At 40.0% G+C, this 14390-nt stretch overlaps 1 protein-coding gene across 7 annotated transcripts in view; it reads right to left on the reverse strand.

Moving 5' to 3' along the window:
• Positions 1-14390, reverse strand: part of CEP112 (centrosomal protein 112) — a 361941-nt gene that overhangs the window by 262541 nt on the left and 85010 nt on the right. For all 7 annotated transcript variants that reach the window (XR_007352397.2, XM_048817467.2, XM_048817466.2 and 4 more), the window contains 4 exons: positions 8778-8932; positions 8287-8416; positions 6457-6549; positions 5363-5422 (listed from right to left, as the gene is read on the reverse strand). Coding sequence is in view for 6 of the 7 variants with exons in the window: in XM_048817467.2 (XP_048673424.2) it covers positions 5363-5422; positions 6457-6549; positions 8287-8416; positions 8778-8932 (438 nt within the window). In the remaining variant the exon portion in view is untranslated. The remainder of the gene's footprint in view (positions 1-5362; positions 5423-6456; positions 6550-8286; positions 8417-8777; positions 8933-14390) is intronic.

The raw sequence follows: 14390 nt of genomic DNA on the forward strand, positions 1-14390 counted from the left end.
GTGATCGGAAGTCAGTATTTACTGTCCTAGCATATTATATATGTATAACAGCTGTCTCAAGAACTGCTCTTGATAATATTGTATCACAGTTACTACACTTAGCTGCCTGTTTGGAATACAAGCAGATTATTTGTAAAAAGCAGGTGTTTCCTTTACTTGTAAAACCATTTAGCCTAACCGGTTCCTGATTTAGTAGATTAGTATCCTTAATCAAACAGTGACATTTAGGTTTATTACCTATTATTTGTTTGATGTTCAAGGATCTTAACAGGGAATAGTCACCATAGATCAATAAAGGTTATTAGATAGTGGTTATGTATTTAAGCCAACAGATTATACCTGATAATGCATGCTTCCTTTACTCAAAAACAGGCTATTGTTTTTAGAATTTTATAGCCGAATCTGCCCTCTATTTTATGGGCATATGTAAATAACATGGTTCACATGTATTTTTTTGTCTCATCTCAAAGATTTTCACAGTACACAGTTACATTAAGGCTTCTGAACATGTGAACACCTGTACTGATCTCTATCAAAACAAAAAAGTTTTACCCATGTTGTTTATCATCACACAGTTGTATAATCCATCCTGAAATAAGCTTTATTGTATCTATTTCAGGAGTCAAAGGGCATATTCTCTAAGGGATGGGATGACAATAGTTGTTCTTGACCTGAAGCTCTCAAGAGATATCACAGAGATAGAAAGACAAAAGAAAGCTGAACTGAAGAGACAGTAAAAAATATGAACATGATAGGAAGTAATAATTCCAACTCAAATGTGTATATATATGTATATGTGCACACATATATTTTGACCTGGTTCTACATCAGTTTAGATTTGAATTTTTCTTGTAGCAATGACAATTGTTTTAGTAATCATTAATAATTTTAAAAGAAAATTGTGTGTGCCATTTAAAAATAAGACTCGTTTATTACATGTAAATAACTTCATTAATATATTATTAATTTTGCAAAGTCACGCATTCAAAAGTTAGGCCGTTCTAGTAACACCACCCACCCGCCACAACAGGCGGGGGAACTTGATAGGGCCAGCGGTGAAGAGGGCCAGCCCCACAGCGAGAGAGAGAGAAACACACTCATTGAAGCTCTTCCCACCCTCTTGGAGTCTTCTGGCACCCACTGGCCAGTTGTGGGAGAGTGGTGCTGATTGGGCCATATCTCCTAGCTCTAGGGATTTTATCTGGAGCCCAGGCCATGTGGAGCCTCTTCCAGCTCCATTCCTTAGAATTAAGGTTGCCTGGGATGAGACACTTTGCCAGTGGGTTTCCAGACATATTTGCTGACAACAGTGGAATGCTGAGACTCAGGGAACTTGGGCTCCATTACAGGCTCATCTACCCTTTCCTCCTAAGCCTGATCCCTTCTGCCCCATCCCCTCTAACCAGTCCCAGTCCATATTACTCCACTGGCTCCTCGTCCTACTCCCATTCTCCTCACCTAGCCAGGCTCAGTCTCCATTGTTCAGGCTTTTGATCCAACTGCCAGTCTATTTGCTCAGCAAGTCTTAGTCCACCCCTGCAAGCCCCCCGTCCCCATCTCCTCCTCTCCCATTTGCTATCGCCAGTCCTCCCCAACCCACTCCTTGTTTCCAGTTTCTTCATGTCCAGCCAGTCCCAGTTCCCTCCCTGACTTCTCCATTCTGGCTCTCCCCCTGCCCACAGTCCCTTTCCCCATCTCCCTCCACAGGCTTTTCATCCAATCTCTGTGTCATCTTCTCACCCCACACCTCCAGGTTCCTTAACCCAGTCTCTTTGCCCAGCCAGTACCAGTTCTCCCTGACATCCCAGCTCCTTCTCTCCTCTTCTCCCACTCTATCGGTTCCTAGTCCCAGTGTCCCCCTTAGCTCCTCATCCAACCTGTTTCTCCCAAACCACTGGCTCTCCGGTTCCCCAGTCTTTTCTCTCCCTAGCTCCCACACATTGCCTTGCCAGTCCCAGTCTCCATCCCCAGCTCCCAATCTCTGTCTCCCTGCCAGCCTCCAATGCCAGTCTTAACTTTCCCCCCTCCCCCAGGCTCCATGTTCCAATCTTTTCCCTTAGCCCTCCCACACAATGCCCTAAATCCAGGTCTTGTACCCTCTGAATTTGAATCATACAACTTTCTCCTCCATACTGCCTTGCAGGGGGAATAAGAGCACAGAAGAGACAGACTCCTCGCTCTCAGTTCTGGTGCCCAGACCTATCCCTTACAGGAAAAGTTCAGCTTTGCCGCTGTAGCCCTGAGCAATATGCTCAGTCACCTTTTAGGGATGGCATAGTCCTGTTCTGTCACACACAGGAGCTGAGAGTGGATTGAGCGTGCTCAGTCACTCTGTGGGGATAATGCATGACCAGTCTAGTTAGCACTACAAGAGGTTTGAGCATACTCAGTCAGGATGGAATCTCTAGATTAGGTTACACAGAGAAAAAATATAGATCCAACATGGCTACTCCTCTCACAATGAAATCTTGTTTATCACTCTCAGACTCTCACTCTCCCCTACTGGAAGGAATTATCCGGTGCAGCCAAAGACTTGTAATTCCAGCATAAATATTCTGTAGCCAGATACTGTCCAAATTATGCCAACCCACCTCGATTTTGACCTTCAACATTCTCATTATTAAATTCTTGGGTCTTTCTTGATGAGCTAACTTTACCAGACTGAATTATGGGGTTTTTGCACATGCAAATAGAGTCTAGAATAACACTGAAACATTTCCACTTGTGATGCAAGACAGGATTTGAATTTTGGGCATGTCTATGTAAGCGGGGGAATAGTCCCGCTATTCTGGGGAACCTTCCTGGCTTCTATACTACCCCAGTGAAGTGAGCTAGTGAAAGGATTTGAGTCCTCACTCCCACTTCCTTTACCCAGTGGCCTCCCTGCCCTTGAGGACTCCCCTTCCACTCTCCTGTCTGGCAGAGTCCTCGTAACCCCAACAAGGATGGGCCCAGGATTCCTGGGGGGCTCGACCCCCAACCCTGCTGTGGTCACCTAGGACAGGGGCTAGGGTGTCCCCACTCCGGGGTACTCTCTCTGCACTGGGAATCTCTCTGACCCACTGACCATTACATACAATTTAAAGCAAATGCAAGTTATTTAATCAACAATTAATTTTAAAAAGGATAAGGAAAAATGGGAAAGGTTAAAGGAAACACATCACCCCGCTCTGTGGCAGGGAACATCACAAACAGTGTCTCTGGAACGTCAGGGCAGTTCACAGTCTGTTCCTTGTAAGTCCCAGGCCTTCTCAGGGCCTGGCTGTGCTGTAGGGATGCTGTGAGTTGGACACTTGTTCTGGTGGTGGCCACACGCTCTCAGGCTCTAAGTGTTAGGACCCTTCTTCCCAGTGTCACCCCCGCCCTGTCAGGGTTAGGATCCAAGCCTGGCCTGCAGAGCCGCTTGGCTGAGGCATCTCCCTGTGCTGGGCCCGCTGCCCAGGGTCCCCCTTGGTCTCCCCCGCTGCTCACCGCACCCAGCTCCAGACTGCTCCTGCCCCAGCTGCACCACTCTGTCTCTGCACTATTGCTGCTGCTCTGCCTCCAGCTCCCTGGGCTGCTTCTTTGGCCCCTCTGCCTCTGGTTGCTGCAGCTCAGCTTCAGGACAGGTATGTTCTGCAGGCTGCTTCTGTGACTCTGCTCCCAGCACTGACCTGCTTCCTGGGCTGCTTTTCTGGCCCCTCTGGCTCTGGTTGCTGCAGCTCTCCTCCCAGGGCAAGTCTGCTCTCTCTGGGCTGTGCCTCTGGCTTTGGGGCTGCAGCTCTGCTCCCAGGACACGGTCTGCTCTCTCTGGGCTGCTTTTCTGGTCCCTCTGGATCTGGCACAGCTCTGCTCCACAGCTCAGCTTGGGCCCCTGCTTTCTCCTTAGCTCGGCCCCACTCTGTCTGACCCAGGCAATTCCAGCTCACACGAAGAACGGGACCTCCCTGGCCTCCTGACTTTCTGATTAGCCTGCCCGCCCTGTCATTCAGGCTGACCTGGAGCACTGGCCTCTCCCCATTGTTCCTGGGGGCTGTCAGTCTCAGGTTCCTGATTCCCCATCAACCGTTCCCCCTTTTTAGTACTGGGAGCTAGCAACTAAAACACCCCCACTGAATGTTAGTAAGGGGGCAACAGTCCCCTACATAGTCCCACAGTCTGGACTACAGGGGCATTAGGACTAGCTTAACGCAAACTAGGTGTGAATTAAAAAGTATCTATTTTGCATTAATGTACTCCTAAAAGGGGGAGCACCTTTTAGGACTATGTTAACACAAACAAGGTATGTTTTAGTCACATCCCCACAGGGTCTGCACATTGCAGTTACAACACAACATGCTACTGCACACTGCAATTCGCACCTCTGTACTGAATTGTAGGGCTGTGAAGATAAGCCCTAGTGTCACTATAGGTTTCAGAGTAGCAGCCGTGTTAGTCCGTATTCACAAAAAGAAAAGGAGTACTTGTGGCACCTTAGAGACTAACAAATTTATTTGAGCATAAGCTTTCGTGAGCTACAGCTCACTTCATCGGATGATCTAGCAAACAATGCATCATTTAGATCCACTGTTCCTTTTGTTATAAGTAAATGAAGAGTAGTTCATTTGTAGCTGTTTTTCAATTCATTCACAGTATGAGTTTGCCACTAATGCTTAAAAAATAAGCCATGGAAGTCATGGAAGTACACGTTTATACATACATTCTGTTATTAATCACTACAATAGCCAAACACTTAAAGAAAAGTCACTTAAAAAACAAAGTCATGTGGAATAATTAACTCTTGCAATGAATGATTGTTTCATGTCAGCACCTTTGATATTTAAGTACAAAAATTTGTACATATTGGCAAAGTGCTGCAAGATTAAATATGCTCTATAAGTATTAAGCACTTTCTTTTTTTTTTAATTTCTGCTCCCAAAACACTACCTCTGGAAGATGATAGAGCATATGTATGGGTACAGGTAAAATGTACAGTAAGTATTTGTTGGGAAAAATGATAAAATATCAATAGCAATTTCAAACTCCCTCTCTCTTCTACTAAAGCAATAGCAGAGAGTGAAAAATCACAGTAAGAACAAAAGTAGTACCTAATAGGGCCCTGTCTGCATCCTCTTCACTGGGGTGAATTTCACCCTAAGTGAATTAAATACCAGGCATTAATATGTTTCAAACCACAGACATTATACTTCTGGAAAACATTTTAACAGCTTAAACCTTGTTTAAAAGCTGCTTATTACTAGACAAGCTTTTAGGTTTCATCAGTTACATACCCCCTTTCTGCCCAATATTCACCTTTTTATGGATTTGTGGATTTAAATCATTAGCTGCTGCCTAAGACATCTGCAAGTACACATAACATTTTCATTTTTCCTTCAAACTTTACCTTTTTTTCATGAATCCGCTCTAAATGAAGTTTTTCCTGTTGAAATTTGTGTTCTTGATCCTGCAAATTGAGGAAATTATTTTTAATAAGGAATCACTACTACTTTAAACAGATTATTATAATTCAAAAGCAGCCCTTACCTAGACAAAATCTGGACATTTTACTAGAGCGCAGTATGGTCTATATCAACCAAAGTGTCCAACTTTATTTCATAATTAAACATTAATCTACGAACAATTTTAAGATGTTTTATTTTAGTTCAAAAAATTACACAGCATTATTACTAATACTTGATTAGCATGGGGTGTCTCCAGACTACCAGGAAGACGACACAGGTTCAGCTACAGGTCTCAGGGCTTGTCCACATGGCCATTTAGAGCACAGCAACCTAATATGCTGAAGATTTACACACTGGCTTGCTAAACAGTAAGTATTTGTGTAGACAAGCCCTTAGTCCCTAGCTTCCCAGACTAAAATAAGATGGGAGGCAATGAAGTTAGACCTTGATGAGTGCAAGAGGGGAGAAAGAGTGCTTTCTCCTTGCTTTACAACAATTCACCCTATCAGATAAAAATGTTGAAAGTTTCCAAAGACAGTAGTACATAGTCATCCTGTGCCATCAAAATGACTACTCTTCCCCAAGTAAGGGTAGAACATGATGATATGTGGGGAAAAGGAGATACCCAGGGCTCCAACAGGGATGCACTGTAGGTGCAGGGAAGCAATAGTCTGAGTATCTATGAGAAGATAGAAAATGTAACTGAATTGTTTCACAATTGTTACAGTTCAACAAGTTTATGCTAACTTTTACAAACAGATACTGCTATTAAAGACAGAGACAGGGATTTCTTTCAACTTTGTATTTCTCTATAATCCATTGATACACATTTTTATATCAGTTCAACACACAGGAAAACAAGACAAATAGCCAAAAGAATAAGAACAAGTTCTACTCTGTTAAGTGTAGAGGGATTGGCTCCTCTGATTTCCAAGAACTCCAAAATATATCTTAGTTTGGCATTCTATTCATACAAATCTTAGGAACAATTAAAAAGGACTCTTCATTTTTCCTGAGTGAAAAATTCAGGGCTCACCCTCAGCTGTTGCTGCCTTTGATGTTCTGATTCTTGTAACTGTTGTTTTAATTCAGACACCCTCTGTTCTAATTCTTCAATCACATCAGATGCCTGTAGGGATTTAATAGAAAAGTGAACGTTTGTCTTGTAGTCTTTATTTGCGCTATAGAAATAACTTACTCTTTCCCTTTTCAAAGTTGCATTAAAAAAGTAGAAAAAAGATAAATTTGGAAAAGACAATCTTTTTCAACACAAGTCATATGTAGTTCATTTCTATTTGTCCTTAAAAGTGCAGATGGGACTATAGTCCAAAATTATAAAACAAAAATAAAAAACAAAACAAACAGGCTGCTGATTCAAGAAAGAAATTTGAAAATAAAATGGAGACAGTCATTTAGCATTTCCTTATCATAGATCTTAGCATTCCAGTATTTCAGACCAAAATCTGGACGTCATGTTTGCTCTAGGTTAATCAATAGTTTAGGTTTCAGAGTGATAAACACTCATTTTTTCATGATCTGGGTGCATATAAATCTCCTCACTGTATTTTCCACTTTATGCATCCGATGAAGTGAGCTATAGCTCACGAAAGCTTATGCTCAAATAAATTGGTTAGTCTCTAAGGTGTCAATAGTTTAGAATACTCTACAGTTTTTGAAATTCGCTATTTTTTATAATATATATTTGATGTGAATATGATATAGGCTAGATAACCGATCACAAAGGCTACTTATAAAAAACTATTTTCGTACATTTTTGTGCTGATTATTTAAAAGGTTATTAAAAGGCTGATTATTTCAAAGATGTATGCAACAAAATGTTTCATGAATAAAAACAGGACAATATTTTAATGTGTACCTGAAGAAAAATATTTTTCTTTATAACTCTTTTGGTAACAAATTTCCAAAGTGGCCTCATCCAACTCTCTAAGCTTTGTGTCAAAATTTGCATGTCCAAGTTTTTCAGCACCTAAAACCTTACATTCATACATCCAAAACGAGAGCTCAGCTAAATGGTTTACCATTTAACTCTCTCAGGAGGAATGTGGCAATTTTGAAGTATATTACACACAGAGACATCTTGCACAGAAGTCTTGCATATTACTTCTCTTTTGTGTAGTTATATAATGCACAAGAGTACAGATCGCATACAAAACAATACATATCCTAACCCACAATGCCCTTTGTTAGTTCCCTTGGGAGTCCCTGGAGGCCATCTGGGCTCACAAAGGCAGGCAGGCAGGATGTACTCCCTCATACAGGCCCCCACACTGCATTACTTCTCCTTCATGAAGTCTTCTTCCCCAGCTTGCCTTCTCTCCTCTTAGCTGTGCTCTTCCTCTCTTTATATGCCTCCTTTCCAACACCTGGCTTTCTTTGTTCTATACTTTGGTTATTTTCCATTGCTCCTATTTTTCCACCTCCCTGCAGAGGGGTAGGATAAAACCAGTTTTCCTAAGCTTGAGTCCACCCAGTGTTCCAAGTTGTTTTCATCTGAAGAGAGGTCACTGAGTTCTAACAACCCTGCACTGTATATGGTCTAGGAGGATGTGACATGGTCATACATGAAGGGGTGGAATCCACTTACATATTGAGGCATTCAAAAAATACAGCAATTTCATAGCACAACTTCACAATATCAACCAAATTTCATAAGTTCTACAGACAGACCCCCCAAGCCATCAAGAAAGTGAGTAGCTCCTTTGAGTAAAGTTATTCACGTGTCTTAATATTTGCACGATTGAAGCCTTACAGACCATTTTGAAAATTTGTCCTCTTATGTACATAATTGACAGGCAAGCATTTTTATACCCATTATTCCTGGGAGGTTGTAAGTCTGTAAACATACCTTAGCTGCAGAGAGAGCATGTTCCTGTTTCATAAAACTTATGTCAATATCATATTTGTTTTGTTGTTGTTGAATATTCTGTTCATAATCTTGTATAATGCGATCCTTCTCTTTCTGAAAGGAGTTACATCTACAAGTATTAATAAAGGAAAAATAAAATGGAAATTTTGGCACTTTATTTGCTTTATGTAATTTTTGAAGCTTTATGTAATTTTGCTTTATGTAATTTTTCAAGCTTCTGCAAAATTCTACTTACCCACCTAGTCCTCTCAATTGATAAAGTGTAAAATAAAATTGTACAATGTAAAATATATTTGTTTTTTTCATGATCATCATCTTGGCGAGTATCGAACAGTGGTTTTTGCACCTGGGTCGCTAAATTTTCATGACAATTTCCAAAGGCTGAATTACTGAGCACTGGTTTTCTTGTAGACAGAGAGTGATGTTTAGTTTTGGAATTGCTTTGGTTTAAACTCTATTTTATTAATTACCTTGATTTCATCTCTTGCAGTTCAGTGCATACTGCTTGGTAGCATTGCTCTAGATCAGTCTTTTCTTGAGATAATTTCTGACGCTGTAAATTACTATTTTCAGCCTCTACAGTCAGCTGCTGGACACGGGCCTCCAGTTCTTTGACCACCTGGTTCTAAAAGAATAGGTCATTGTTAAGAATAAATTAGTGCACACCCCTGTTGTTATTCAACAGCCTAGAGCAACTGTGGTTCTCTGGTGGTCCAGAGAAACAAGAGTTATAAAAGCAAAGCTGTCATCAATCAGGACAGTAAATTCTATAATGTATCAAAGCTTTCAAAATATACATGTTTCAAACAAAGTAAAGTGTAACCTCTGCCCCCAGACCCAAACTGGAACAATACTTGCACTAGATTTCTATAGATTAAAGTTTTTATAATATGAAGCAAAACAAACAGTTTAAAGAAAAAATTTCTATTAAGGATAATGTATCTTGAGCTATTTCATACCTGTCAGAAACAAACACCACTATGATCAACGACAATATAGCCTGCATGTAAAACCAAGCCCCTCCCAAAAAACTTGCAAGACTAATACCAGTAAACATATATATATTTTCTTTATTTGTAGTCCCTTTCAAAAACAAACAAGTCAGTTGGTCAGATAAAGCCTTTATTGTGTTGTTATGGAATCCAATTCATTTAATTTGTACATTATATTGGCACCAAATGTTTACTGTAATAAAATACTTATTCAGTTACTAAAATGAAATCATGGCTAATGCCTGTTCCCAATAAATATACTGAGAGACCAAAGAATTGAAGAATTCAGGAGTTGTTCATTATTTGCAGTCAGTCTCTTTTAGTGTCACATCCAAGAGATTGCAAAAACAACATGATATAGCAGCTGATAAAAGACATTTTCCATACATAAAATACTGTTTCTTTGTATATCTGAGTGTGCTCACATATGCGTATGACATACTTTGAGATATACTGATAAGTGCGGCATAAGGGGGCTATTAAGAGGACTGGTTATGATATACATATTACAATATTCAATAATGCTTGACACATTTTTAGTAAGTCTTCATATCAATTTACAAATATTAACAAATACCATTCACAAATACAATCATCACCCCATGAGGTAGGTGGTATTATCCCCATTTAAAAAATGGGAAATTGGAAGCACAGAGAGACACACACCCTGGCTCCAGGGGACGCAGCAATCAGGATCTGCCCTAGAACAAAGGCATTCCAAATTCGCTGCCTGCTTCCCTCTATGTTTACCTCTCCTTATAATGAATCCCTTTTCAATAAATTATAAATGTACACTGAATATTTTTGTGTTAAACACAATTTCATGACATTCAGCATTTAAAATAAAAATATCTGAGAATTCCAAAGAATATATATTTTTTCTCTTCTCCATTCTTTCCTAAAGTAACCTTAGTGTATAAGGAAATGAGAATAGAATTCCTGAGAAGGCAGAGGTGGGAAAATAAGACACAGCTGCCTTTTCAGGATGTTCAAATCAAAGTTATTTTTATATTAACAAAGGTTTGGAGGTGGGGGAAGGGAGAGGAAGTGGAAGAATATTTTCACCCTCTGTTAAAGGAAAGTAAAAACTCAAACATCTGTCAACTCCATTCAAGTTTTGTAGTATATTTAAATATACCTGGAGACATTTCTGACACACTCATGCAATCAGAATAGCATTACTCAAGCTTTGCAAAACAGTCTAAAACACACCAAACTTAACCATACACTTGTATTGCATTTTAAAAAGACTCTTTCCATCAATGCAAAGCCAGCTGCAGGGTCTGGTTTGTTTAGACAACAAAGAAAGTCAAGTATATTTTACTTTTAAGTTACAGGATTTGTCATGTAGCTAGTGGAGATTACTATCTTGTTTTTGACAAAAAGCAGCTTTCAGACATCCTGTACCCAATAGATTGAACTATATGATAAAATAAGGAGGATATCCCACTTTGCCAGCTGGGGGAAATTTGGCAAGAAAAAAGTTATCAACTTAATTGCCAATGAGAACAGTGCCTTCAAAGATAACTTAAGATGTCAAGTGGGGCAGAACAAAGCCAATCCCCTAAGAAGCTTGTAGCATGCAATGAAACTATGTTACAATGAACATGGAAAATCTGCATTGATGACTGTAAGTTTTAGAACAGATACAGTAGTAGTTTCAAATCAGGGTAATATCTTTTATAAATTGCATGAAAACAGTTGGCACTTTTTATTATGTACATGTAGTATTAATAAGAGCGGCTTTCCTTCATCTAGTCTGTATTTTGGCCAATATGCACCTTAATGAAGAGCACATTTAAGAATATTCCTGAATCCTCTACTGTGGCTGATAAACTGTTCAATGTACTGTGGGCATTCCCCCATAATCCAGCAGCTGTTGGATACAGTATGGGTCACTAGAGCTCCTGGACTACACGGATGTTGCATCTTGAGGCTGCGCATAGGGAGTCTAATGCAAGATCAGGACCTAAAACAGTTGTCAAAGAAGCAGCTACATCAGAGCTCAGAATTTGGCCCTTTAAGCAGAAGACTATATTAAACTCCATCCAATCAATTTTGATTGCTTTCACAATCTAGATTTGTGCACTAATCTAATCACCATGGGTATTCATATTATACCCCATGGTGGATTTCACACTCAATTTCCAATCAAGAATCATTAAGGATCTTCCAAACTATTAACTTGTTTTGGCCCTCCTTAGTTTTTTCTACAGATTTATAATTTGAAATTACTGTCACCCATTCCTAAGGAATTCCCTCTTTCTCCTTGCATTCTCACTTATGAAACCTGTCTATCCTCAAAACATTTTTAACATGACAAACACTAAACCATGTCATTGTAGAAAATGCTATCACCCAAATGTTTAAAAAGAAGACATAAAAGCTCTAAATCAGAGCCTTCCTCTGGGTCTCTCAATGCATTTTGAATTATCCATTTAATTTACACTATAAACTCCTCAGGGTAGGGACTGTGAGTTCCTCTGGATCTTAACAAAAATTAATAAAAAAAAAACTCAGTCAAGATTAAGCATCAATATTCACCCAAAATATTATTTAAAATGTTAGGAGGTGAAGATGCCTTTTAGCAGCACAGCGTATTTCTTACTACGAAATATCACAAATTATGAGATGCAACTATGAAGGGCCTTTTACCATAAATAGTCACAGTCTAGTAAAATATACAGCATGAGAGTTCTGGGGGGAAGAATTTAAGGAGCAACACTATGCTTTCAACTCTTTGAAGTGGCTGGTTGTATTACACAGGTGATATTCAGCTTCTAGAAGAAGACCTCACTCTTCAGGACCTCAAGTTGGCTGACTCATATTACATACCCCCAAACTCCTCCCCCAAACATTCTTCTCTGAGTTGCACAGATGTAAGTCCAGAATGACTCCACTGATTTTGATGATTTAGACCATTAACTCATCTTTCAACTAATCACTTGCACAGTGTGCACACATTCCCAGCCCCTTCTCTTTTTCCCAAATATCCTCCTACATATACACTTACCACAGGACAACTGCTATGGATAATGGTAAACTAAGGTCTATGGCAGAGATGGCTGAAAATATGAGCGAAATGGCTACTTATGTAATAAAACTAATGCCAAGAACTCCTTTACATAAAGCTTTCATAAAATGCTTCCATAGCTAGTAATCCATTGTTGCTTCAGGTTTTATAATTGATGCTAAATCACACACACACTTCATAACCATTGCTATCTGCACTAAAGTATATATTTTTTTCCAATAAATAAATGTTTCCCCCACTAAAACAAACACTTGTATTATAACATTGACAAGAGTTATATCATTCAGCCAATTCACTTGTTCACAATAAATGGCACTCCTGATGATATGAAACGCCATGAAAAATGAAAAAAAGTCTAAAATAACAAAAAAAGAGAAACTAATTTTCAGTGACAGTCTAGTCTTTCATCTTAAGCCATGCCTTGAACTCTACCTTGTTTAATTATTAAATCAGGAGCTGCTCAGCAAGATCTGTCTGCTTTTGATGGTTCTTAAATTCAATCCTGATGACAGACTGTGTCCATTTTTCTCCGTATTTACTGTTGCCTATGACAAGGTTTGAATGCTAATTTTTCAATTCAACATTCATTAATGACACAATAAAGTGTATTTGACATTGCCCTTTAGCTCATTCAAACTATCAATTTTCTTTAATGTCTCATCTTGATGACAAAAGTACAAGATACTTCTTTGAAAGGGACTTGTTGATTTTTGCTAATATTTACTTTATAAACTGTGTAGTGTACAATAAATACAGTTCACACTTGACTTTCAAATTACCTGCCTTTTAGTATTTTAACAATACACAATGTGTTCCCCGGAGGATTTTAAGAATTTATGTGGAATTCGAATGAACTCTTTTCTTCTCCAAGTGTGTTAGAACACATCTAGACGAAGGTTAGTTGCCTACTGCTTCTTTTCTTGGAGGATTGTCTACCACTGCTAGACTGAGCAAAGAAAGGTTACCCCCAGTAACTGCTGGTGTTCCAATACACTGCCTGTATAATTCCACACTTGTGGGTGGGGACTATCCTTAATGACAAAATTAGTACCCTCTCAAAAGCAGCAACTATTGCTTCCACACACATACTCCCCCATGGAGCTGAACATTTGAGGCATGGTTATAAAAACTACCACCCCCAAACGTATAGTTCCTTCTACATACTCAAAATCTATAACCAAAGGCTCTAAAGAAGCTGCCTCTTTCTTTGTGTATTGCCTGTACAGACCTACACTTCCAGAAGATTAAGTAATAGTACGTACAGTACTCCAAGCCCAGATTCTCCCAGCCCACCAGCTAAGCCAGCTATATGGGCCATTTGACTTTAGCAAAGCTTTTGATATGGTCTCCCACAGTACTCTTGCCAGCAAGTTAAGGAAGTATGGATTGGATGAATGGACTATAAAGTGGACAGAGAGCTAGCTAGATCGTCGGGCTCAATGGGTAGTGATCAACAACTCGATGTCTAGTTGACAGCCAGGTATCAAGGGGAGTGTCCCAGGGGTCAGTCCTGGGGCCAGTTTCGTTCAACGTCTACATTAATGATCTAGATGATGGAATGGATTGCACCCTCAGCAAGTTCGCAGATGACACAAAGTTGCGGGGAGAGGTAGATACGCTGGAGGGTAGGGATAGGGTCCCATGCACTACTATAGGCTGGGGTCCAACTGCTAAGTGGCAGATCGGCAGAAAAGGACCTGGGGATTACAGTGGACGAGAAGCTGGATATGAGTCAACAGTGTGCCCTTGTTGCCAAGGTGGCTAAAGGCATATTGGGCTGCATTAACAGGAGCACTGCCAGCAGATCAAGGGAAGTGATTATTCCCCTCCATTCAGCACTGGTGAGGCCACATCTGGGGTACTGCATCCAGTTTTGGGCCCCCACACTACAGTAAGGATGTGGACAAATTGGAGAGAGTCCAGTGAAGGGCAACAAAAAGTATTAGGGGGCTGGTGCACATGATTTATGAGGAGAGGCTGAGGGAACTGGGCTTATTTAGTCTGCAGAAGAGATGAGAGAGGGGGGATTTGATAGCAGACTTCAACTACCTGAAGGC

Source organism: Caretta caretta, chromosome 14 (genome assembly GCF_965140235.1).
Source record: "Caretta caretta isolate rCarCar2 chromosome 14, rCarCar1.hap1, whole genome shotgun sequence".
NCBI lineage: Eukaryota > Metazoa > Chordata > Testudines > Cheloniidae > Caretta > Caretta caretta.